The sequence below is a fragment of the Hippoglossus hippoglossus genome, chromosome 8, assembly GCF_009819705.1.
Source record: "Hippoglossus hippoglossus isolate fHipHip1 chromosome 8, fHipHip1.pri, whole genome shotgun sequence".
NCBI lineage: Eukaryota > Metazoa > Chordata > Actinopteri > Pleuronectiformes > Pleuronectidae > Hippoglossus > Hippoglossus hippoglossus.
Window position 1 is genome coordinate 2,235,723 of NC_047158.1, and position 23,364 is coordinate 2,259,086.

At 41.4% G+C, this 23,364-nt stretch overlaps 1 protein-coding gene across 1 annotated transcript in view; it reads right to left on the reverse strand.

The window, feature by feature from the left end:
- Positions 1–209: 209 nt before the first annotated feature.
- The window catches only part of LOC117766884 (sodium- and chloride-dependent GABA transporter 2-like), a 33,811-nt gene continuing 10,656 nt past the window's right edge, over positions 210–23,364 (reverse strand). The window contains exons 4-14 of the mRNA XM_034594303.1: positions 22,156–22,267; positions 21,884–22,016; positions 18,437–18,571; positions 18,129–18,232; positions 16,840–16,964; positions 16,588–16,700; positions 11,800–11,937; positions 10,426–10,528; positions 2,168–2,268; positions 633–800; positions 210–492 (exon numbers count right to left, since the gene is read on the reverse strand). Coding sequence (XP_034450194.1) covers positions 373–492; positions 633–800; positions 2,168–2,268; positions 10,426–10,528; positions 11,800–11,937; positions 16,588–16,700; positions 16,840–16,964; positions 18,129–18,232; positions 18,437–18,571; positions 21,884–22,016; positions 22,156–22,267 — 1,352 coding nt within the window. The 3' untranslated portion in view covers positions 210–372. The remainder of the gene's footprint in view (positions 493–632; positions 801–2,167; positions 2,269–10,425; positions 10,529–11,799; positions 11,938–16,587; positions 16,701–16,839; positions 16,965–18,128; positions 18,233–18,436; positions 18,572–21,883; positions 22,017–22,155; positions 22,268–23,364) is intronic.

The window sequence follows — 23,364 nt, forward strand, 5'->3', positions numbered from 1 at the left end:
AATTAACTTTTATACATGTTTTCTAAACATCTAGGGTTCATACAGTGAGTTTTTCTGAGTAATACAGAATAGAAACAACAAAAAACTCCACAGGGTTGCCATGGAAATTGTGTGTATAACTACCATAACACAAAATGTAGCAGATGAGTAAATAATATATAACACTATAAAGAAGAGTTTTCACTTACACAAGCAGTGTCAGAATGGTAAAGAATTACAACTTATAGCTGCATAATGTTGCATGATTGCACATCAGGCTCACACATGTAAAGAACAATCATGTTAAGATATATAAGAATGTTTGGATGTTTTCATAGTATCATGCAAAGTACTTTCACCGATTATCTGATGTGCTTTTGTTTTGGCAGCCTTTTAAAAAATACCCAACATGTCAGGGAGAGGAGCTGATACTGGTGTCAACTCTGTTTCATTCATGTCTGTTATCTTGTGACCAACATGGTCACTAACAGGATGCCACAGGACCAACAGACGCTGTTGGGGACAGAAAATTTGACAGTTACACAAACAGAATTATTATCAAATTAATATACTGCATATACATGCTGTTCTGAAAAAAAATATGAAAACTAAAGCAGAATGAAAGAGAAGGCCGGATGTATCGGCGCTGTTACCTGTCTGAGGGAGCCCTTGGTGAGGCAAATCTTGCCAATAGCCCAGATGGGTATTATAACTATGGAGGAGAGGGCTATGGCCCAGCCCAGATAGTGGGCCCAGTCTGGATACACATAGTTACCAAATGTCAGGGGCTGATAGTCCACAAAGGAACAGATGAAGCAAACCTAAAGGTAAAATACACACAAAAAATTAAAATTCTCTGGACAGACACACTGAACTACCATGAAATCTCCAAGTTGTTTGAAAGTACACATTTTTCACATCTTTCAGATTTAATGCTGTTTCTTGTAAAAACATAATAATAACAATAAAAATACTTTAACACTTTATACTACTTCATACTTCTACTGATACATTCATACTTCTACTCTGATACATTTCAGAGAGCATTATTGTATTTTATACTGCATTACATTTATTTGACAGCTTTAGTTCCTTTTAAAATGAAGATTTCAAACAATAGACTAGAAAAAATGAAAATGAACATAAATTTAGTTTTTTCAAATGTCTGAGTTGTTAAAAGCTTTTTCCCTCTGAAGTTCTCAAATGCTTTCATGATCTATCTCAGCACAAATCAAAGAGAGAAATAAGCTCTCACAATATATCTAATGTATTTAAAACTGTTTATAATGTATTTTATTGTAGCTTCACTTGCTGCTTACACAGCTGCTCCAGTATTGATGATTTAATGGTGTCATATAGCTTAATAAAATAATATAATAGTCAGTCAAACAGTCAAACAAGTACTTTTACTTTAAAACTGTAACTACAGTGAACTCGTGTCAGGTGAAGTTAAATTTAAATATTTCAGCCCAGAGACCGCAGCGAAATGGTACAAAAACTTGTGCTTTAGTATTATAGTTACAGTGGTCAGTTCAGTGTTTATTGTTAAAGTGTAAAGTGAGCGCAGGTCAGAGGGGGAGTGAGGAGGAAGCAGACCCCGACAGAGACTCTGACACATACAGGACGACCTAACCTGTAATGAGCATCTGTCCTGGAACAGTGGTGGTTATAATTATTCAGCCTTGGGAAAACGGCGGAAAACATTAATCAATTATGTTCTGTCACCACCTTCAGATATGAAGGTGGTGGAGGCTTTGTGGGAGGCGGTAGATAAGGACAACCTGGAGCTGTGCGGACCCAGCCAGAAAGAAGGTGACACATTCAACCACCAACCTGCCCATTTTGAATAAAAACGTAACCTGGGTGTGTGGCTTGGTTAAGTGTGAGAAAGTCCAGTTGGTTTTGCCACTGCTCTGTTTGGCAGAGAAAATCAATTTTCCTGTCATTGATGATGTCATGGATGAGCAGTGCTTTGTTGTTTAAGGAGATATATTAGGGATATTAATGTTGCAGTGTTGATGTTGAGGTAAAGGGGGTGAGGGGAATGATGCTGTCAATACAGATGAGAGGTCTCAAAACATAACATGGCGTTTCTGAAATGTTGAAAAATTTGGAAACAGGTTTGACGCTCTTGCTTGACAGCAACCACTGTAGTTGTCTTCTTTGCTATATTCAGTGTGTAACTCACCATGCAGATCAGTGGGGTAAAGTAACGCCAACACAGTATGAAAATAAACCATGGCCTCTGTCCTGTCATCTCCTCAACTGCATCACAGATCCGTTCAGCACCTGAAGGATAAAACATAGTTAGTAATATAACAGTTTAGGATCCATGAATAAGTCTAAGAAGAATATTATTATTTTGGTTATCATACAAGGTGTAATGGTTTTGTATTGGGGGTTTTATTTGGATTATTTGTTATTTACTGTTTATTTGTGATCATACTAATTTGGCAGGAAGTAGGTAGCATGGGATATGGGCAGGGATTATAGTTTATATGAGCACCTGTTGTGAGTGGGGACGTCGTATTTTTTGTTGACCGTTACACTATTTTCAGCTTGATAACTGTGATTGCTTTAATCTATGAGTTTGGGCATGTCCCAATAAGTTGATCATCTTTTTTCTTTAAAAGTTGAAAGGCATTTTTCCGGTTTTCAGTGAATTTTTTGATTAGTGTGTCATTCAAACTATTAGGCCCAACCTCAGCCTCTGAACGAACCACAATAAGGTAAGCTTACGGTTGGCATTTATGGAAGGAATGCCAGTTGCATATTGACTGCTGTTCATTGGGGATAAGTGCCGGATTGATTGAGGATTGATTGACTATGCGCATCGACATAAATATGATTGCTCAATTTATCTCCAAGGTGAAATTGTGAATCATCGCTCTGTCTCTGAATTTGCTGCTGCTCTGCTGCTATGTGGGGAATGACGTTTGCTGGATGAATTTCTTTTCTGTCTGTGGATGTGTTTTAAAGGCCCCATATTTTACATCTTTCTGGGATTTAATTTCAGGTATTGGTACACCTAAGATGATATATCAGTGGTTTAAAGTCGAAAAAACGGCTGCAATATGTATTTCCATGTCCTCTCTTCTGCCTCTCTCTGGAGCTGCAGACAGAACAGGCTGTTTCCCCCTGCCTCTTGAGCCCCTCCTCTGATTGACTGACTGCACTTTGAGTGACACACGACCAGGCCTATCACTGGTCTCATTCTGGCGCATTTTACAATCTCTGACCGTAAACGAGACGTTTTCAATAACATATTTCTTAGAAAAAGGCAGCGGAGTGACTGTTTTCATACTTTGAGGGTCCCTACTGACCCCCTTCAAGTAATTACGGATAGTTAAAGCCCAGAAAATGTATTTTACACAATATGGGCCCTTTAATGCACAAAGTTTTGGAAAAAATCCAACAGGAAATAAAAGACAAAATGAATGGTTTTCCAGCATAGCAAAATACAGTGATGCATTTAATGAGGATGTCAAACAGTGGTTGATTGAATCTTGAGGAGCTGCAACATAGCAGGCTTGGTAATTCCAATCCTGCTGCAATAAATTAAGAAATGCTTTTCTGTCTTACAACACATTAACCTCAATTACCATCCTAGTATATCTATCTGAGAGAGTTTTTCTTTCGTAATGAAATGACACACATCCCTACCGATTTTTGTACATGTCGATCAATCATGGTGCGACATGTACAAAAATTCCTTAAAACCATATCAATGTCTTCACAGGGGCTGTTGTTACACACATGTAGTTTGAGGAAGATTGAACAATGTACACTGAAGTTACAGCAATTTCATGTGTCACGGAAAATCGTTGAAATTTGACGCCACGCCACTAACATGGCGTCCGACGAAAACTCAAAGTTTCCATATGACTTCATCATCAGTGTCTTGAGGCCCTTTAAGACAAAGTTTGACATGGTTGCAGTCAATGAACGAGGAGTACGTCAAAGTGTAAGACATGCAAAAAACAAGACATTTCTTGTTGCCACCAGGGGGCACTGTGATTTTAATTTAATTTTAAGATTTCTGGGCAGATGTCATCAGGCGGGGACTCATATAATATATGTCCAGTTTGGAGTCAATTGGACCATGTATGTCCAAGATACAACAACCTTGTGTTTGGATGGCGAATCATCAAAATTTCACGCCACGCCACTGTCACATCGTGTGACAAAAACTCACAATTTGAGTTAGTTTTAATCTCCAATGAGTCATCATGACACTCTCTGAATTTGATCCAAAATGGACAACTTCCTGTTGCGTAAATCTAACTGGTGGCGTCGACTTGATACACGTGTGTACCGAATTTCGTGAAGATCGGTTAAACCAGATGGAATTGCTGCATTTTAGGGGGGCGATGTTATGCCATTTTGCCACAACCATTTCTAATTACTCCAGAATAAGTACATTTTCATCAGGTCTGACGCACCTGTTGAAAATATGGACAAAGCTCTTTCATGGCCTCCTATCTAAACAGAAGATGTAAAAGCTCTTCAGGACAACAGCCTTTTCCTCAGAAGCTGATGTAACGCCATGGAAGGAATCAAATATTTGCATGAGCTAAATCTTCCTGCCAATATGTTGACAGTTATAAGAATATTGCCTTATAAACTCAGGGACAAATGGAGAAGTGTAGCTTGTGAGCTGCAGGAGAGGCGGCGTAACAGAGCCACGTTCAGTGACATCACAAATTTCCTGGAGAGACAAGTGAAAATTCTAACCGACCCAATGTTTGGCAACAGAATGCTTCAACAGTGACAATAAACAAAGTTTTGAACAAATTTCCGCAGTCTCGTTCTGGAATTAAAGTAAATAACTTTGCCACAACTGTAGCCCCTGTGGAAAACAAAACTCAACTTGGAACTAAAAGAAAGGAACATGTTCTAACTGAAAGAAGGATGTGTCTTTGTCGTGGAGGAGGACACATATTGGATGCATGTCCGGAGTTGGAGAAGAGACCTCACAAAGAGAAGATAGGCTTCTTGAGGGAAAAGGTTGTCTGTTTCGGCTGCTTGTGTATTGGACACATCAGTAACGAATGCAGAAAATGGATTTCCTGTGCAAAATGTGGTCTCCAACTTCCAAATATACTTTACATTCCTTCAAAAGAAAAGAGAAAAGACTCTCTGACCAAGCAGAGAGGATATTAGAGGGTTAGGGGTCAGCACCCTGGTCTAAGGTGGTCTTCATGGGGCTGGTGATCATGACTGTAAACTTCCTATTGTTCCTGTGCAAGTTAAGTCTAAGAAGGGCACCAAGATTCTTACCACCTATGCTTTCTTGGAAAGGCTAAGCATGGTTCAACACTTGCTGCAGAAAGTCACTGTTCTTTTGTTGCAGGCAGCAGAGTGGTACTTTCCATTTGTGAGTCTAATAACAGATACATAAACTGTGGTTCAAAGAATAGTTGCATTCTGGGAAAATATTTGCTTTCTTGGCAACAGTTACAGTAGGTGGAAAATGTATATGTCTCTCTTCTGTACTGTAAACAGGGATAAGAAGTTTTAAGGTTAAAGGTTTTCAAGGGCTCACCCAAACCCCAGGACCTGAAAACCAACCCATATGGGTATAACGCAGGTTCTGTTTAACATACGGTATGTGCATGAGTTAGGGCAGTTATTATTTCCCAATATACATGATCATTGCAATGTTTAAAACATGAATTATTGATGTGTAATTTTAGTTTCTTCCCATTGTGATGCAGTAGCTATTGCTACTTTCAGACATGCACTGAACTCTGGACGAAGTGCATGTATGAACGAAAATGTCTGAGTGAGGGCCTCTGAATTATCTGCGAACATTGTCCGCCTGGCCCCCTAGTATGAAGTGCGTAGAAATTCAGGAGAATTGGATGTGAATGCAAAACAGTAGATACTAATCAGGATTTACAGCTAGCGAGTGGGTGCGGTCAGGACATTATGAAAGGATAAAGTGTATCAGCAAGGAATAAAAGGTCCGAGAGGAAGAAGTCGGCGACAAAGATGTCCACTTGGAAAGAGAATGTGATTTGCAGGCCTTTGGTGATAAGGGTAGCGATAGCAAGAACCAAACAGAAAATGGCGCCATGGACATCTCGGTTTTAAGTACAGGTAAGTTTGAGTTTATGGTCTTTCAGACCAGACACTGAACCAAACAATACTTAATATCCTGGTAGTATAGGTCTGCTCTTTTTTCAAACCCCCAGCCACTGTTGTAACCTCACGTCTGGTTGGCCTCAGGTATTAGCATTTGGATATGTATTTGTTATGTTTAAATACTGACATCCATAGGGCTTTTGTTTACACATGTTATACATAGGTATCCATTCTTTCAGCAGCAGTGTGCCTGTTTATGACCATTGTCAGGCCTGTTGACCAAACGTGCTGCATAAAGACTGGGTGTTGGAGATAATTGCAGGATTAATAACACACCTGGAATACCAGATCTGAATTGAGTGGGAATATGTATAGGTATATACAGTATATACACATGTAACAAGTGCACACAAAGCCACGTTGATGGAAGTACTTATTAGCATTCTCACGAAGTGCAAGTTACACATATTCCTCAGGTGTAAGGGGTTTGATAAAAGTGTTAGTTGTAGTTTAGAGCAGTCAGTTAATGCAAAATATAATGGAATGCCATCCTTCTCTATTGTAATAGGAACGAGATCATCCCTTGGAGCAATAACAGGAATATGGCTTCCATCAATGGCATCAGCACACATAGCCACACCAGACACTTGAAAGTAGATCGGGGCATTAGAAAATGGCAAATACCCTTCTCATTGTCAAAGTTCTGTAAAACATTTGACCAGAACATATGTCTGATCAGTCCATGGCTTTGTCACTGTGCTGCTGGACATGGATCCACAACACTGCAGCTTTCTGCTTCTGGTGTAATATCCATGCATGATGTATAGCGGTTTTGTACTCCTTTCTGCTTGCCTGTATCTCGCTTTTGACTCTTTTGCTTGTAATATTGCTGTAAATGCAAAAATAAGCATTGCAACATAGTAAGTGATGTTGTCTCCCACCATCTTCGACGTATAGTAAACACTGTAGTTTCCACAGGAGGATTTATACGTCATGTCCTGCACATCCTGCTCTTCCCAATTCCTGAGAACCTCTCGCTACGTTGTGCATGTGTGAAAGGCAAACTCTGGAGAAAATCTGGACCCAATTCTCTGGAGTTCCTCCACAGAACATGTCTGATAAGGGGTTCAAACTCTGTGGCAAGGCATAGTCTCCACCACGTTCTAGCTTCACAAGGCTTCCTCATGGGACACCACGATCAAATCCTCCACACGTACCTCTGCTCCCACTCCAGCTTCAGCTCTCCAGCTGCCCCTCCCATTTCTGCTCCCGTCTCTCGCCCTCCTCAGTTCAGACACGTGAGCCACTTGTTCCATCTCTGGAACATTATGTTGGGAAATTAGGGAAGTGCAGAGCTTTTTTAGGCCTATGTTCCTTAGTTTTTGAACCTACACCTATGGAGGATGCTCTCAAAGGTGAGCTCCTAGCCATCGCTGTCAGCCTGTACAACTCATTCTCTCCGGAAATCACGGTGAGTCCATTCAGCTCCACCCTACCGCCTCAACTCTCAATCACATCGTTCTTGGTCTGATTGGTCCAAAGGAAAACCGGTGTCCCCACTGTCCCTTACTCTGTTTAAAGGTCTGCCTTATCTCCCTCTGAGTGCACAGCTGCCCCTCCCACTTAACCTCCAAAACTCTTGTCTGTTCTGTCAGAATATCACGATCTACAAGAGGTATTCAGCAAACAGAAAGGTCTCTCTCTGCCTCCACATCGCCCATATGATTGTGCAATCAACCTCCTCCCTGGTGCTTATCTTCCCTCAAGCTGGCCCTATAACCTGTCCAGACCTGAGAGAGAAGAAATGGAGAAGCACAGTAGTGAATCACTGGCTGCAGGTATTATTCGCCCCTCCTCCTCTCCTGTCTGTGCCGGATTTTTCTTTGTTTCTAAAAATGATAAGAATCTGCGCCCTTGCATCGATTACCGAGGTCTCAATACTGTTAAAAGTAAATATCCACTGCATCTCATCTCCTCGGCATTCGAGCCATTGCACAGAGCCACCATCTTCTCCAAGCTGGACCGCCACAACCTCTACTACCTGGTTCAAATTAATGAGGGACACGAGTGGAAAACCACTTTTAACACCCCACTTGTACACTGATTACCTGGTCAGGCCATTTGGCCTAATCAATGCCCCAGCGGTTTTCCAGGCACTGGTGAATGACATGCCGCAGGATTTCCTCAACCAGTCAGTGTTTGTCTATTTCTTTCGTACCTCGGAGGAACATGTGGTGCACGTCAGGCAGGTGCTGCAGAGACTTTTGGAGAACAAACTTTGCTGAAAAATGCCAATTCCATGTGGAGAGTCTCCTTCCTGGGTTACATTATTGAGCAGGGTCAGGTGAGAACAGAGCTGAAGTGGCGCTTCACCACGGCTCCTGTGCTCATCCATCCTGATCCAGAGAGGCAATCCATAGTGGAGCTGGATGCTTTTAACACAGGGGTGGGGGTCGTCCTCTCTCAGCACCCTCACCTACCGGCCCAGCTTCAGAAATGTCAAGCCAGATGACCTCTCCCGTCAGTTCTCCCCTGAAGAGGTCTTCATGGATCTTCTCTTCCCTCCTCATTGGTGGTGGCTGCACTCTTGTGGGAAATTGAGTCGGTGGTGAGAAAAGCTCTAATTACATACCCTGATCCTGTCTATGGTCCTGCTAACTTTTGTTTGTCCCTGACCCTGTTTGTTTCCCAGCACTGCAGTGGGCCTACAGGTCCCGGTTTTCCTGTCATCCTGGTGTGAGTCGGACCATCGCTCTCCTGTGTCGACACTACACCTACGCCTTTGTCACCGCTGTCCTGTATGTGCTCGCTCCAAGGATTCCCAGTACCTGGTCGACCCTTGTCCCACATTGCTTTGGACTTTGTAACCAGACTCCCTTCCAATTACTCACCATAGTGGATGGTTTCTCTAAAGCCTCTCATTTTGTAGCTCGGCCCAAGCTCCTATCTGCATTAGAGACCGCTGATCTCCTCATCAATCAAGTGTTCCACCTCCACGGCATTCCCCTGGATATAGTCTCTGATAGGGGTGTTCTCAGGACACCATCCTCAAACCAACGGTCAGTTGGACCGGGCAAATCAAGCCCTAGAAGCAGCTCTGCACTGTGTGGCCTTCCAGAGCTCAGTTTAGAACGGAAGCGTATTGCATTCACTTGAAAAAAACAAAAAAACAAAGCTTAAGTTTTTATTTTTTATTTTTTTAAATGAAAACTTATCTCGGAATTTCCGAGATAATTATCTCAGAAAAACATAACTTTTTTTTCAAGTGAATGCAATACTAGCTCTTTGGCTCTGTCTCCGTGTTTCTCTTGTCTGTGACACAGACTCTATCTGTGTCATCTCTCTGTATATATATATAGGAACCTCTATGTAGAGAATTATATAGTGAACTAATCGGTGAAAGGAAAAACGGTTTTGGACACTACTTCACGCATTCTCTCTGCACCAGTAAGTGTTTCATTGTCGCAGGATTATGATGTACAACAATAACAACTTCAGTCAGTGGAAATTCCCGCAATTAATTTTAAATATTTATTTTACATAGTATTTATAATTTAAGGGTAAAAGCACATTGAATGACCACATTTATATGTAGAAATAAATATAGATATAAACTTTGCTGCAGTTTGTGCTGTGATGCACTGCTCGTATTTATAGTGCACTATATAGGGTGTAAAAAATTTCACTCCCATAGCTTTTCCCCTCTATCTCTCTCTTTCTCTCTCATTGTCTCCCTCATTCTGCAGGTTATGGATCTCACACTACTCAATTATTATTTAATATCTTTTATTATTATTATTTTTATTACTGTTATTATTACATCCATAAATATGATTTTTATTATTGTAATCATTATTACAACCAGACTGTCAGAGCTTAAATATTACAAAATTGTTCCAGCCACCCCCTCTTTCTCTCTTAAGCGAGAGTGAAGGTTGGTGGTTTATTTCCCTCCATTTTGCATACGAAAGTGTCCATGCTGCACATAGATGTACTGTTTGAATGTGTGTGAATAGGTGAATGGCAAAAATGTACTGTATTGCCCTTTAAGTGGTCAACAAGACTCTTTTCCACCCAGCTCTCCTCCTCAATTTTCTCCACTCACTCTAAACGGTTGAGGCAAATGGCCGCCCACATTGAGTCTGGTTCTGCTACAGGTTTCTTCCAGTTAATGAGTTTTTTCTCTCCACACTCACCAATGCTTGCTCGTTGTGGGAACTGTTGGGTTTCCCTATAACTTTGTGGGGTCTCGACCTTACTACGTAAAGTGCATTGAGAATCTGTTTGGTGCTATGGTGTGTTTTGAATTTAACTTGAAAACTAAAGAACATACAGGACAACAGAACTTATACCACTTACCAAAGGCCCACCCAACAGCCACACACTCGACGAAAGACACAAATAACATGCATGCTCCATTAGCACCATAGTAATCAACCAGCTGGAACAGATAGACTCCTCCCTGGAGAACGGGGACATACATATAAAGTGTCACTTAAAATACTCCACTATAGCTGTGTCCCAATTCAGCGGCAGCATCCTTCGAAGGATGAGTGTAGACCATGAAGGCCAAACCTATATGTCATGGTCTTGTCTACAAACAATTTCCAATTGCATCACCAGCTTGTTGTGCCTGTACCTTGCTTGATTTATTTGGGTGGCTGTGGATTAGGGGCTGGAGCGGGTTGTTGTTTAAACGGAATTATCGGCGGTTCAATCCCTTTGCCATACTGATAGAAATAGTGCTGCCCATAAATGCACTCTATGAATGTTTGGGCGAATGGTAAAAAACTGTACTGTAAAGTGCGTTGAGAGGTCATCAAGACTAGAAAAGCTGTACATAAATTCAAACCATTTGGCTTACTGTTGTCGCCTAGCAACAGAGGTAAAGATGAAAGATGAGAAAGTTCTTTATTTGATTAAAAATCTGGAAAAACATGAAGCATTTATTTTTTTGTTTCTCTGGTATCAGCAGAGATGGCGATGATTAACCGCCAGTATCAGCATGTGATGTATCTCATGGTAAGAGGGGACCATGGCCAGGTGAAATAACCTGGTTAATCTGAATGCATTTAGCCATCAATGATGCTAACATTAGCTAATTAATGGTGGTTACTCAATGTCATTTCACTTTGACAACTGTATATTTCAAATAACCAGTGATGGAATGTTACTAAATACTTTAACTCATGTACTGCATCTAACTGCAAATTTATTGTATTTGTACTTTATGCAACTTCAACTCCACTTCATTTGAGATTCAAATGTACTTACTGTACCTACTGTGAAGCTAAAATTAGCTACTTAAGATTACAATTTCCATAACTTTCCTGTCCATTGAAAACTACCTATCTACAAATACATTGCTTTTAGAAAATGTTGAATTCATAAAGTATATAAAGTAGTTAAAATAGCTCAACTTTAAGTATCTAAAGACATAATTGTAACATTCACATGAAAACAGCAGTAATATTAATTAAAGACCCATATTAACAATCAAACATTGAGATGAACAATTTTACGACATGAGTACTTAAACTTTTTCTATTTTAAGTACATTTTGCTGCTATTACATACTTTTTTCAAGAATGCTTCGAAATGTGTAGTCTAATCGCACCACAATCTGTCTTTAAATGCAGCCTCTGAAGGAAGCAGCCACTGAATTAGGACACAGCTTATGAGAATTTCTTGAATGTTGTGTGGTTTGGGTAAGGTTACATCATTGAATAGTACCTGAGTGGTGAGAGGGATCTGTATGATGAAGCAGACAGAGCAGAAGAGAAGGAGGAATATTTCTCTTCGCCAGGGTCTGCGCATCGTTCCAGGGAACATGTCAATCACTGATGATGTTATTGTTTCCAAACCTGCAAACTGACATAGAAATAGACAGAAGGGAGAATACCTGAATAACAGATTGTTATGTCAAACATGCATAAAGTAGAGTCTCCTCCATGTTTCTCATTGAGGATGGTGCTCTTTTCTTTGAAAACCTCAAGCCTCTGTGAATACATGAGGTGACTAACCATAAAGCTCTGATTTAATTTCATCGATCCACAGCAAATATTCCAAGAAGAATTTTACTTAGTCAACATGCATGTTTCCAAACTACATTCTGCTGTTATGCACTGCCAACAGTACCATGACTCTTTTTATTTATTTTTTCAACTAAATTAATGATAATAATTATAAATGAAGATACTTCTGATACTAGATCAAAACAATAGTCTACTTGAAATAACATTGCAACCCACTTATTTATCAATACTTTTTTGTCGCATTATAGATGATCTAACAATAGCCTAACAGCTTATCCCATGGCAAGCATGTTCATACACATCAATAAAACCATTAGTTCCTCCTTGTGAGTGACATCCATTGTCTTCTACCTCAAGATGAAACTTCTGGGTATCAAACCTCTGCACACAGGTGTGCATAGGCTTGCTTTAGTTTCTTGAAAACCTGTCAATTCTCTTTTTAGATCCTCTTTAAGTTCTAACTTAGTAGTGGGAGGCTACAGGTATTTCAACTCTCTGGCCCTTTGCATATCTTGACATTGCGTGTAACCCTAATGACTCACACCATAGCAAGGTGCTATACACACCTTGACTCAAGGAGCTCCAACACCCCACCAGTTGGTGGGGGGGTTAAACGACCTGCATGTTTAACACAACAACTCTGAGGATAGGTGAAGATCCTCGAGAGATTAAATACCTGAAACCTCCCACAAGTTGTTATTTTTCTGTTAAAGACTTTTCATTAAAAAGACTCTTTAGTTTAAACTCTGCATCCTGGGTCCATCTGCCTCACCAACCCTGACACAAGTCTGTTAGAACTAAAGAAGCCTCTTGGACGACCAGTGTAACATCTTCAAGAAACACAAGCAAGTCCAGTTGCCTATGTACACATGTCCAATACTAGAAAACATTAGTCAGAGTTCTGTAATCCTCTAAATTGTTCCCCGATAAAAAAATGATAACCCACTGTGGTCTGCATGTGTGGGTTCGAATCCCATCTTTGTCGCAATAGTTTTTACTCTTTTTGCTGTTTCCACAGCCACTTGTCACCGTTGTTAGAACTCTCCTAACAGGAACAGTTTGACTTTCAGAAAATAAAGTTACCTCAAAACAGGAGGAAGTGGTTGCGTGGTCAAGGTGATGGACTGTTAATCCATTGTGCTCTGCGTTGAGCATCTAATTAATAAACAGCATTCTCTGTTTATTATCACACGTGTAGTTTTCTTCGATGATACTGCCAAACCCTAAAAGTCCCTAAACATCAACAGTGGTCATTGACCAACTCATTAAAGCAGTTAAAATATCTAACTGACTGATGGGGGTAATCCACTGAACATGGTGCAAAAAAGCTGTTTAACAATGCTGTAGCGTGTAAAGCCAATGCTGTTCAACTGTCACATGTTTACAGATATAAAGGCTTACCATAAGGTAAGGCGCTCCAGATGGAGTATTACCGTACCACACGAGTGTGCCGTATGTTTTGGTACTCTATATTCCCCTCTATACACGTGCACACATCAAAGTAGGCTTGAGCACCTGCCCTCTTTTTTCCTCGAGAGAAAGTGCCCTTTTTCTGGGGTGCTAATTTTGTTATAATTTTTTTTTTAAATAGATGAATGTTATACTCCTATTCGTGCACAGCTACCTTGTCAACAAATATATTGATTAAATAAAAAATCTATGTATCAGGTCGTCTCTACCCTTCCTCCCTCCAAGTCTCCAGCACAGGGCTGAGCACTAGAGCTGGGGTATTGGGGTGTGTTTATCATCCTCAATCACAAGGGATGGTAGAAAGGGTTAACAGAACCCTCAAAGCTAAGTTAAACAATATCTGTGCTGGCACAAAGCTAAACTGGGTAGATGATCTACCACTTGCACTAATGAGCTATTGCATGTAAACTAACATTTAAACCTGCATGAAATGCCTACAGGTCGACCTATGCTTGCGCCGAATTTAAGGGGCCCATACAAAGGACCCCCGCTTGAACAAATGCAGATGAAGCTGAAAACTAACTGCCATACAAAAGCTATTTATCTTCAGGAGAGGAGCAGAGTCCCACAGCCCGGAGAGCCTGGTTCTGCCAGGGGACGAGATCTTCATTAAGGAAGTAGCACCAACCAAGACGGAAAGGTCCATGTAAGGTGGTCCGAGCAACGCCCAAGGCCATCCAAGTGGAAGGAAGCACTATGTGGTACCATCTGAACCATTGCACCAAAGCCAGCCAGTGGCAACACAGTAGAAGGATGAACAGGATGCCATAGATTCACCTTCTAATGGAGAAGACGTTTGACAAAACATCATCCCGGAGCTGAGGGTGCAGCTGACTGATTGCAACGGGGCTGTCACTTTGGATATGTGGACAGATGATTTCCATAAAATAGGTTATCTTTTTGTCACTCTGCATTACATTAACAACAAGTGGGAGCTGACTGAGCGAGTGCTTTGCACTTCAGAATGGGACAGTGCATTACGCAAAACCGCAGATAACCTCAGACCAGCTATAATCCAAGCACTGCGTAAATACAATCTTGGTGAGTTTTTCTCGAAACTGGTGTATGTGACTGACAGAGGTGTAAACATAGTGACGGCCCTCCGCTCTGTTACTAGACTTAGTTGCACCGCACACATTTTGAACACAGTGCTTCATACCACGCTTGGAAAGCCCGCAGAAGATGATGTCTTTGGCGAAGAGGTATCTGCCCTTATCGACTCTGCAAAGTTGCTTGTCACTTACTTTAAGCAGACCAACCTACAGAATCGTCTGAAAAAACCACTGAAAGCTTCCGTGGAAACATGCTGGAACTCGCTACATTCAATGCTGGACTCTATCAGCAGCCAATATGAGGACATTCGTGCTCTTCTGGAGGAGCGAGGAGAAGAAAATCGCCTGACCAGCTTAAGCACAGAGACTTTGGGTGACATTGTTACATTTCTTTTACGATTTAAGGAAGCTACCAAGGTCTTAGAGCCATCCAAAACCCCGATCATTCACATGACCGCTGTGTGGTTGCAGCGCCTCAGGCATCACCTGCAACCATCATCCACTGACAGCTTGACACTGTCAACGCTGAAAGAAAACCCCCTGAAAATTCTGACTGAGAAGATCAAGCTGCATCTCCTCCATAAGCTTGCAATGTTTTTACATCCCAAACTGAAAATCCTGAGGCTGCTTCCAGACCAGGGTGATGTGATGAGCGTTTACAGTGAAGCAAGATGTCTTGTTGAAGGTATTATTACAATATGACTGCATAATATAGCCTAATAATAATATTTGTCAGTCTCGCAACGTATTTAACTGCCAAATGCTTCATTTGGAATGCATATTAAAAATGCCATAAATTGGGCTATTATTTCTTTCCTGCAGTGTGCAGAATGTGAGTTTGCGCTTTCTGCTCTAAAACATAACCCTTAATGTTTTCGCCCTCCTCTCGTTCATACTCTTTTGAAATCTGACTTTCCTCTTAAATTAGCATTGATATTACATTTCTTTTACTATTCTCAAGAAATCAAAGTGAAAAGTGGAAGCCCCCTGCAATGTACCATGGGGCCGAGCATACCACCACCGGTGAAGAGACCCCGTCCCCTATCAACAGATAAGGACTTGCTCTAGCGATGAAAGTTTGCTGCCGACGGATGAGGTGGCATCCTACATGGATTTCAAAACACCCAAGGAGGATCCTGTCAATGTTTTGTGTTAGTGGAAGGAGCACTCGACAATGTTTCCTAACCTGGCAGTGATCGCACGGAATGTGCTCGCCATCCCGGCTTCGGGTGCAGCCAGCGAAAGAGACTTTTCCATGGCTGGGTTTGTGATACAAGAACATGGAACCCAGCTTAAACCAGGGACTGTTGATGATATTCTGTTTTTGCACAGCAACCTCAAGCTCAAGGATAATTAAATGTCAGCACGAGCACAGTGAGTACAATAATTGGTGTTTTATTCTGCCAAAGAGGCAAGTTTGTTCTAATGGCACAATATTGACTGTATTGTATTTCTGCACAGCAACCTCATTCTCAAGAGCAATGACACGTCAGTATGAGAATAGTGAATAGCAACAAAGTTTTAAATGTCACAAGTAAAAATAAAGCGTTTTGAAGTGAGTGACTGTTTAGCCTCTGTGTTTAAAAACAGGTGAGTCGCAGGTCCAGATTTGAGTTAGAGGTAACTGCGGGTAACGGGTCGGTTCTGGTACTGAGTTTTGCAGGTGCGGGTGGGTGCGGGATTGCAAAACTGGACCCGTGCAGGGACTCTGCCCCAGTGTTTTTTGGTTTATGGATTTTTGGACTATGCCTTATTTTGTAAGAACTCTACCTTAATTAAAAGGACACTTTTGGTTATACTTTTGCCTCTGCATTTTTGGGTCCACCTGCTTCCATAAAACTTGACAGGGTCCCAGTTACCAACATGACAATAGAGCTACAATCCGAGCATGATTAAAAACCCAATCAAATACAGTGGGGTCCCAAATTCTGCTATCCCATTAAAGTAAGAAATCTTCATCTTACTACTGTGTCGAGCCCCAACATTATGAGCATGATGAAGAAGCAGACAGCCCACAACTGAGGCAGTGGCATCATGGCCAAAGCCTGAGGAAATGCAATGAACGCCAGCCCAGGTCCTTAGAGAAAATAAATAAAATATTAGTTGTCATCCTCTCCACTGCCTCATTTTTTTATCTATCCCCATTTGTAATGAATATGGGAGGATAGTTAAATTCATGTTTAGCACAGACAGTAGCGTCAAGGTTTAAATCATACCTGAATTGACAACCATGTTGATGGGAATTCCCTGAGCCTGAGCCATGAAACCCAGAGCTGAGAAGACAGCAAACCCAGCAATGAAGCTGGTGCAACTGTTGATCACACACAACCACAAACTGTCCCTGCACACACACACACACACACACACACACACACACACACACACACACACACACACACACACACACACACACACACACACACACACACACACACACACACACACACACACACACACACACACACACACACACCAGTATTGTTAAGATATAATCCACAAGTTCTTATTTCTTCTAGCATCTTTTGCATGTATTTGACATCAGCAGTAGAAACAGATTGGAGTCAAACTGGGGCCTAACTGCTGAAAGAAATTACACACGTGATTTACTCCCTAAAAAGAAAACATCGATGACATCAGTGCAATGTTTTAGCTTCCTGTTTTATTTAGAAATTATGTCCCTTGTGGGTCTGTAGCTTAAAGGGATAGTTCTCCTAGAAATGAAAATTCCCTCATTATCTACTCACCACTGTGCCGATGGAGAGGTGGGTGAAGTGTCAGAGTCCACAAAACAGTCTCAGGGTAAAGAGTGTCAGATCAGAATTCAATACAACTGGAGACCAAATCTTCAGACGTAATAAAACCACAGAAAAAACATACCTTGCACCCACACTGCTCGTGTGTCATCCAAGTGTCCACAAGCCCTGACAACAACGTAATTTACACGGTGTTTTAAGCCTAAAAGTCGACCAGAAGTGGCTAAGCTACCGGCTGTTAGCATGTCTCGTTTCTAGTCCAATATGAATGTCAGGGCTTGCGGACACTTGGATGACATACAAGCAGTATGGATGCAAGGTATGTTTTTTCTGTGGTTTTATTACGTCTGAAGATTTGGTCACCCTTTATTTCAGTTGTATTGGACTCTGCACCCCTGAGACTCCTAAAGTGTTTTGTGGATTCAAACACTTCACCAAGCCCTCCATCGGCATAGTGGTGAGTAGATAATAAGTGAATTTTCAAGTGAACTATCCCTTTAACTTCCTGTCTTTGTCCTCTTTCCTTGGACTTTTCAGTCACGTTTTCTAGCCTTATCTTACTTCCTAGTGTTACTTAGTATTTTTGGTTCTTTTTAATTCGTTTTTTGGACCACCCTTTGCTTTTGGTACCTTTTGTTTAATAATATTTTCTATTTGCTGTTATTAAAGGACTACTTCAGATTTACCTTCCTGGCTCCTGTGTTTGGGTCCTTCAGCTTTTCCATGCATGACATACTGATCACATGGTTTACCTGTAACAGTTGTTCTCTACTTTATTGTAGCTGCCCAGAGTGATTAAGGTCCCTGATGCAACACCATAGGAGAAGAGGACCTGAGCGCAGGCTTCCATCCACACCTGATTAACAAAAGTGAAAAACCATGTGTAATAAGGTCATCGTTGTGTCAGAGAAACTGCTCTTACATATACATTCATTTTTCCTCTACAACAGACTAAATTAATTCACTTTTAAAAACATTTCAGGCACATAGCATCACGTTATGTTTTCACAAATGCCACCAGTCAAACATAAAACTTCATGATTTATCTAAGGTGTCTCACCTGAAGGTCTGCCAGACGAGAAGGTTCTGGATAAAGGTAATAGACCACACCCTGCCAGGCTCCTGGTAGTGTCAACCCCCTGACCAGCAAGATGGCCAACATTACATAGGGGAACACCGCCGTGACATACACCACCTGAAATTTCAGTGGATAGATAAAATACTTCTGTGTCAGGTTACAGAAGAATTGCGCCTATGCTCCTGATAGTGTTAAGCTGGTCATACACTGTACAATATTAGAAATGCTTCTGTCAAATTCCAACTCATTCTGTACGAGTAAATACTGTATGGTCCAATCGTCTGCCACAACCTGACTGCTCACACTGTACGTGTAAAATGCCCTTGTGCAAAGCTACAGAGCCCTTCTGGTGACATTTTGGGAAAAAAACATTACATGTCCACGAAATAACGGGAATGGGAACTAGAGAATAGGTTGTGCACCGTACACTGACTCTGATTGAGGCTACACTTTGGTGTAAACGTTTGCAATAACTTGTCAATAAAAACATAGGGCTCTATTCTCGTGCGCCATGGCGCATTGTGCAAAGTGCAGTAAAATGTCCAGAGCGTGACTGTGTGCGTGGGTGACAGGATGCGTCTGGTGCATCTGGAAACAGTGTTATGGGTGTGTTAAGCGTTGACAAAAGTAGACATACTGTGGTGTTATACTTTCATCCTCCCCTATGATAGGATCTGAAGCCAGCTAAAGAGAACAATAGAGGGGCCTACATGAAACCCCAGAAGCCTGAGCCAGAGTTTTCAGCAGTTGGTTAAATTGCTCCAGAATTCCTTTGTTGACCCCCAGAGGTGCAAACCTCTGTTTGAATTCCAATTCTGGCCTCTCATTGTCTGAGAGCCAACAGACTCTCCGTGACTCCCCAGGAGCTGCCTGTAAGGCCACACGTGATAAAAGAGTCCCTGCTCTGCAGCTCCGCGGTTTGTCCTGTGCGCTGCTGTTGCTACAAGGACATTTCCAAGTTGTTCCGTATGACCTGGTCACTAAAAGGGAGCAAACCCGCAAACGTTTGTTTTACTTTCAGTTTTGTTTTTACCTTTCCTTCGTTTTTAGTTAACCTTTTATTTTATTTAGACCTAGGCCACACGTCTTGCACAGCAGGTCATCGCCGCCATTCCAGGGACGAGATAATGGCCCCTGCCTGATTTCAGCTACGGACCGCGCTGATAACGCACGGACGAACTGCGGAGCACCACCATGTGAAAGGCTTATGTCTGGGCAGAGACTAGTTAATAGTAAGGTTTGTTTTGAATGCAATTTTGTGTCGGACTGCTGGATCCTCGTTGTTGCTGTGTATTAACTGTGTTATTGCGCGGTGTATAGAGTCCGCACTTTTATGCAGCGATGGGGCACTGTAAGACACAGCACTGTTAGAGCAATAGCGGGTATTTTACGTGTTGGAAGACCAGTACCCAGCTGGACGAATCTCAGATCGCCCGCCTGGTTACCGTGTGGTAAAATAACCGCCTATTGTCCATGGCATTGATATAGATCTCCTCTTTATATTTGTGTGTTTGATGTTTCTTTCTTCTCTCTCTCTCTCTTTCTCTCCTAACCCGCTTGCACACACACATTCAGACGCATGTATACACACACACTGACACCAGACACTGTGACCAAGCCGCTTTGTTCATCCATCGCGATTTCTGTGACTAGAGCCACGTGTTATGTCACATTGTCTTTTGTTCTTGATTTTTTCTTTGTTTAAATAAGCTGCCATATTGAATTTGGCAATACGACATAAACCAGCGTGACCTTGTGTGCCATCTTTAGCCCCCATCCTCTCTCACACACACACACACACTATGTGTGTTATCATTAGTGTAGTAGCTTGTGTTGGTAGTGTCTTTAGTACAGTAGACATTTGTTGAATTTAGTATTATTGATGTTACTGTTTTTTAAGAAATTCTGTTTGTAATTAAAGAGCAAGTGTTTGATTATTCGTGCATACTTGTGTGAATACAGCTGGATTGTGACAGTCAGTGCTCGGATTCAAACCGTCACTGTTCAAAAATATTGATATTGCATATTGATATTGTAAATTGAACTTTTCAAATTGAGATTGATTTTTACAGTTTGACTATTGGTCCCTGACACCAGGGTGGTGCCCAGTCTTTATTCATTTTAATTAATAATATAATATTTGATTATTATTAATAATTAGCCAATTATCAAATCCGCTTCTTCCTGTGCACAACATTTATATGTAGGTTTATCCTATGATAATAAATATCTATTTGGAATGGGGGATAGATTGTTTACAGATTTAATTTTTTACAGACCCCCTCTCTCTCTGAGACTTGAGCAGTCAGCCCTTACCAAAATGACTCTACACTGTTGCGTGGTGCACACACTCCTTAAAAGGGAAGGATAAGGGAAGTTTAATACAATGTTTGGTTAATCCTCACTGCTAACACACTGAGTACATCTCAATCTCTCAATTTCGTCATGGTAACAGATGTGCCAGGTACATCCTGTCACCAGTTTGCCAAATGTGCACAGTCATGGTCCCTGCGCACTGGACACTTCACTGTGCTTTGCGTGGTGCGCCGTGGCGCATAAGGATAGGGACCTATGTTTTTATTGACTTGTAATTGCAAACATTTCCACCATAGTGTGGCCTCAATCAGAGTCAGTGTGTACAGTACGTGTCAAACTCAAATCCAAGAGGCTTCATAGTGTGATTAAGTGAAACATTTCATCTCTTATTCAAGCGGCTTCTTCAATCCAGTTTGTTGTCACTGTGTCTGTCACTTTGCGGCGGTGCGGGCAGGAAAAAAGGCACAGAGATTAAGGAATCGACTCGTGGATGTTTCAACTGTGAGAGACGATGAAGTCGGCCGACCAAAATTTCGGACATGTCAGAAATTTATCAGAGCGTCCGACGGTCGGTCCTGAGCAATAAATCACTGCTCGCTCCCCCCTGTACACTGCACAGCAAACGATGTATAACAAAGCTGAAGATTGTACGACTCTTTTTAGAGTCATACGTCTCAGAAATCGGGGGAAAAACCAGGCTTAAATCGGACAGTGTATGCCCAGCTTTAGGCCCTGTCCCAATTCCTCTCCCTTGGCCCAACCCCTAGATATGAAGTGCCCTTTGCTGTGAATGTCCCCTCCAGACGGAGCCACAAGGGGAGGACCAGAAAATATGTACTCTGTATGAATGTGTATGAATATTTGGCTTAGTTATTGCCTATAATATGGATAAATATCCGTTTGGATACAGAGAATGAGATAAACCCTAAGTAGTGAAATGGGCCCTAACCCTTAGCCTAGAAAAAGGTATGTATGTAAATGTAACATAAATATAATAATAAATCAACATCTCAATACTCAAGAAGCATGACGTTTCCCTGATAACTGGATACAAAAAAGGTCTCCATTTCATACACCTAACAACATTTCCACCAAAAGTCGCACATAACAGACCTTTCCTGTGGAGCGGACACCTTTCCAAATGCAGAAGTAACAGGCCACCCAGCAGGCCAGGAGACACAGCAACAACTCCCATTTCACTGTGCCAACCTCGTCTATTCCTCCAGACATGGACAACACTCCTCTCCTGGGGACACCAGACAGACTGGTGGTTACACATGTGTTGAATCACTGTCTTCCACAAGTACAGAGTATACTTTACACATGTAATCCATTACTGCCACCCTACATAATATATAATGAGCTTAGTGTGACATTAGACTCACTCCCAGAACTCAGAGGCCGAAGACTTGGTGAGATTTTCAGACGTCCAATTTACTGAAAGGTTGCCACTGTGTACTGCAGTCCAGTTTGCAGATGTGAGGTCCACACATCTGTCTGTTGAAAGGAAAACAAATAATTATGTTCATTAAAATTAAAATGTATGAAGTTGTGCATACATAGGACTCATCATTCCTTTGTACATCTGGGCAAACATGAAGCTGAACCCCACTCCACCCATTTTCCACCTTTAATTTAACAACAACAATGTTTTATTCGGCATCCTGTCCATTGGGACCAAGAAACAAAAAGATTGTGATAGTTTTGCAGAAAATAAAGAAGTCAAACATTCGGGTCGATGTCAAGCAGATCACTACTGCCCAGCGCTAAAGTGTAGCCAGAAAGGGTGGAGGGGCAGGGGGGTCAAATAACTCTGTTTGAAGAGAAAGTTGTATTTCATGTGATGTTGTCACAGGGGTAAATGGTCTGTATTTATAAAGCACTTTTCTGGTCCTGATGACCACTCAAAGCGCTTTACAGTTTTACATTCACTCAATCACACAAGCATTCATATAGTGCATCTATGTGCAGCACTTTCTCTATGAGAAGGGGCAACAGCCGCTGGGGTATTGGGATCATGTGAGAGAGACTCTGATTGCATAAAAGAGAGCAATGAAGGTAAAGGAATTATTTTGTATTTGGGTGTAGTGGACATTCTCAGCCTTAGCCAACATTGAACCAGGATGTTCAGGATAAGGACAAACAGATCCTATTACCTGCAGGACAAATTGATCCTATTACTGATATTGAAGTTTATTCAAATGGAACTGGTCGAAGGAGATCAACAAGCAATGATGCCCAGAACCCATGTTCAACTCATTAACAGTGCTTCCCCTCTCTAGAGGGGAATGTCACCAAAATAGAGATATTACAAACATATGTCATAAAACCACATTCCATTATGTACTGAAACCCTGTTTATTTTATATCTGAAACAACATGACAATAATATTTCTTTCTAATTGCTTTCAGGTAATTTGACAGGATTCCTACACAGAACTTAATAGAAGCTAAATGGAGAATTTAGAAGCCATTTACCATATAAATGCAAACAATAAACTGAGACTAGTAATGTAATATTTTATTTCTCTTGTGATTATGGTGGCAGCTAATCGTGGATCGTAATGGTGGACTGGGGATCCTGATGGTGAATC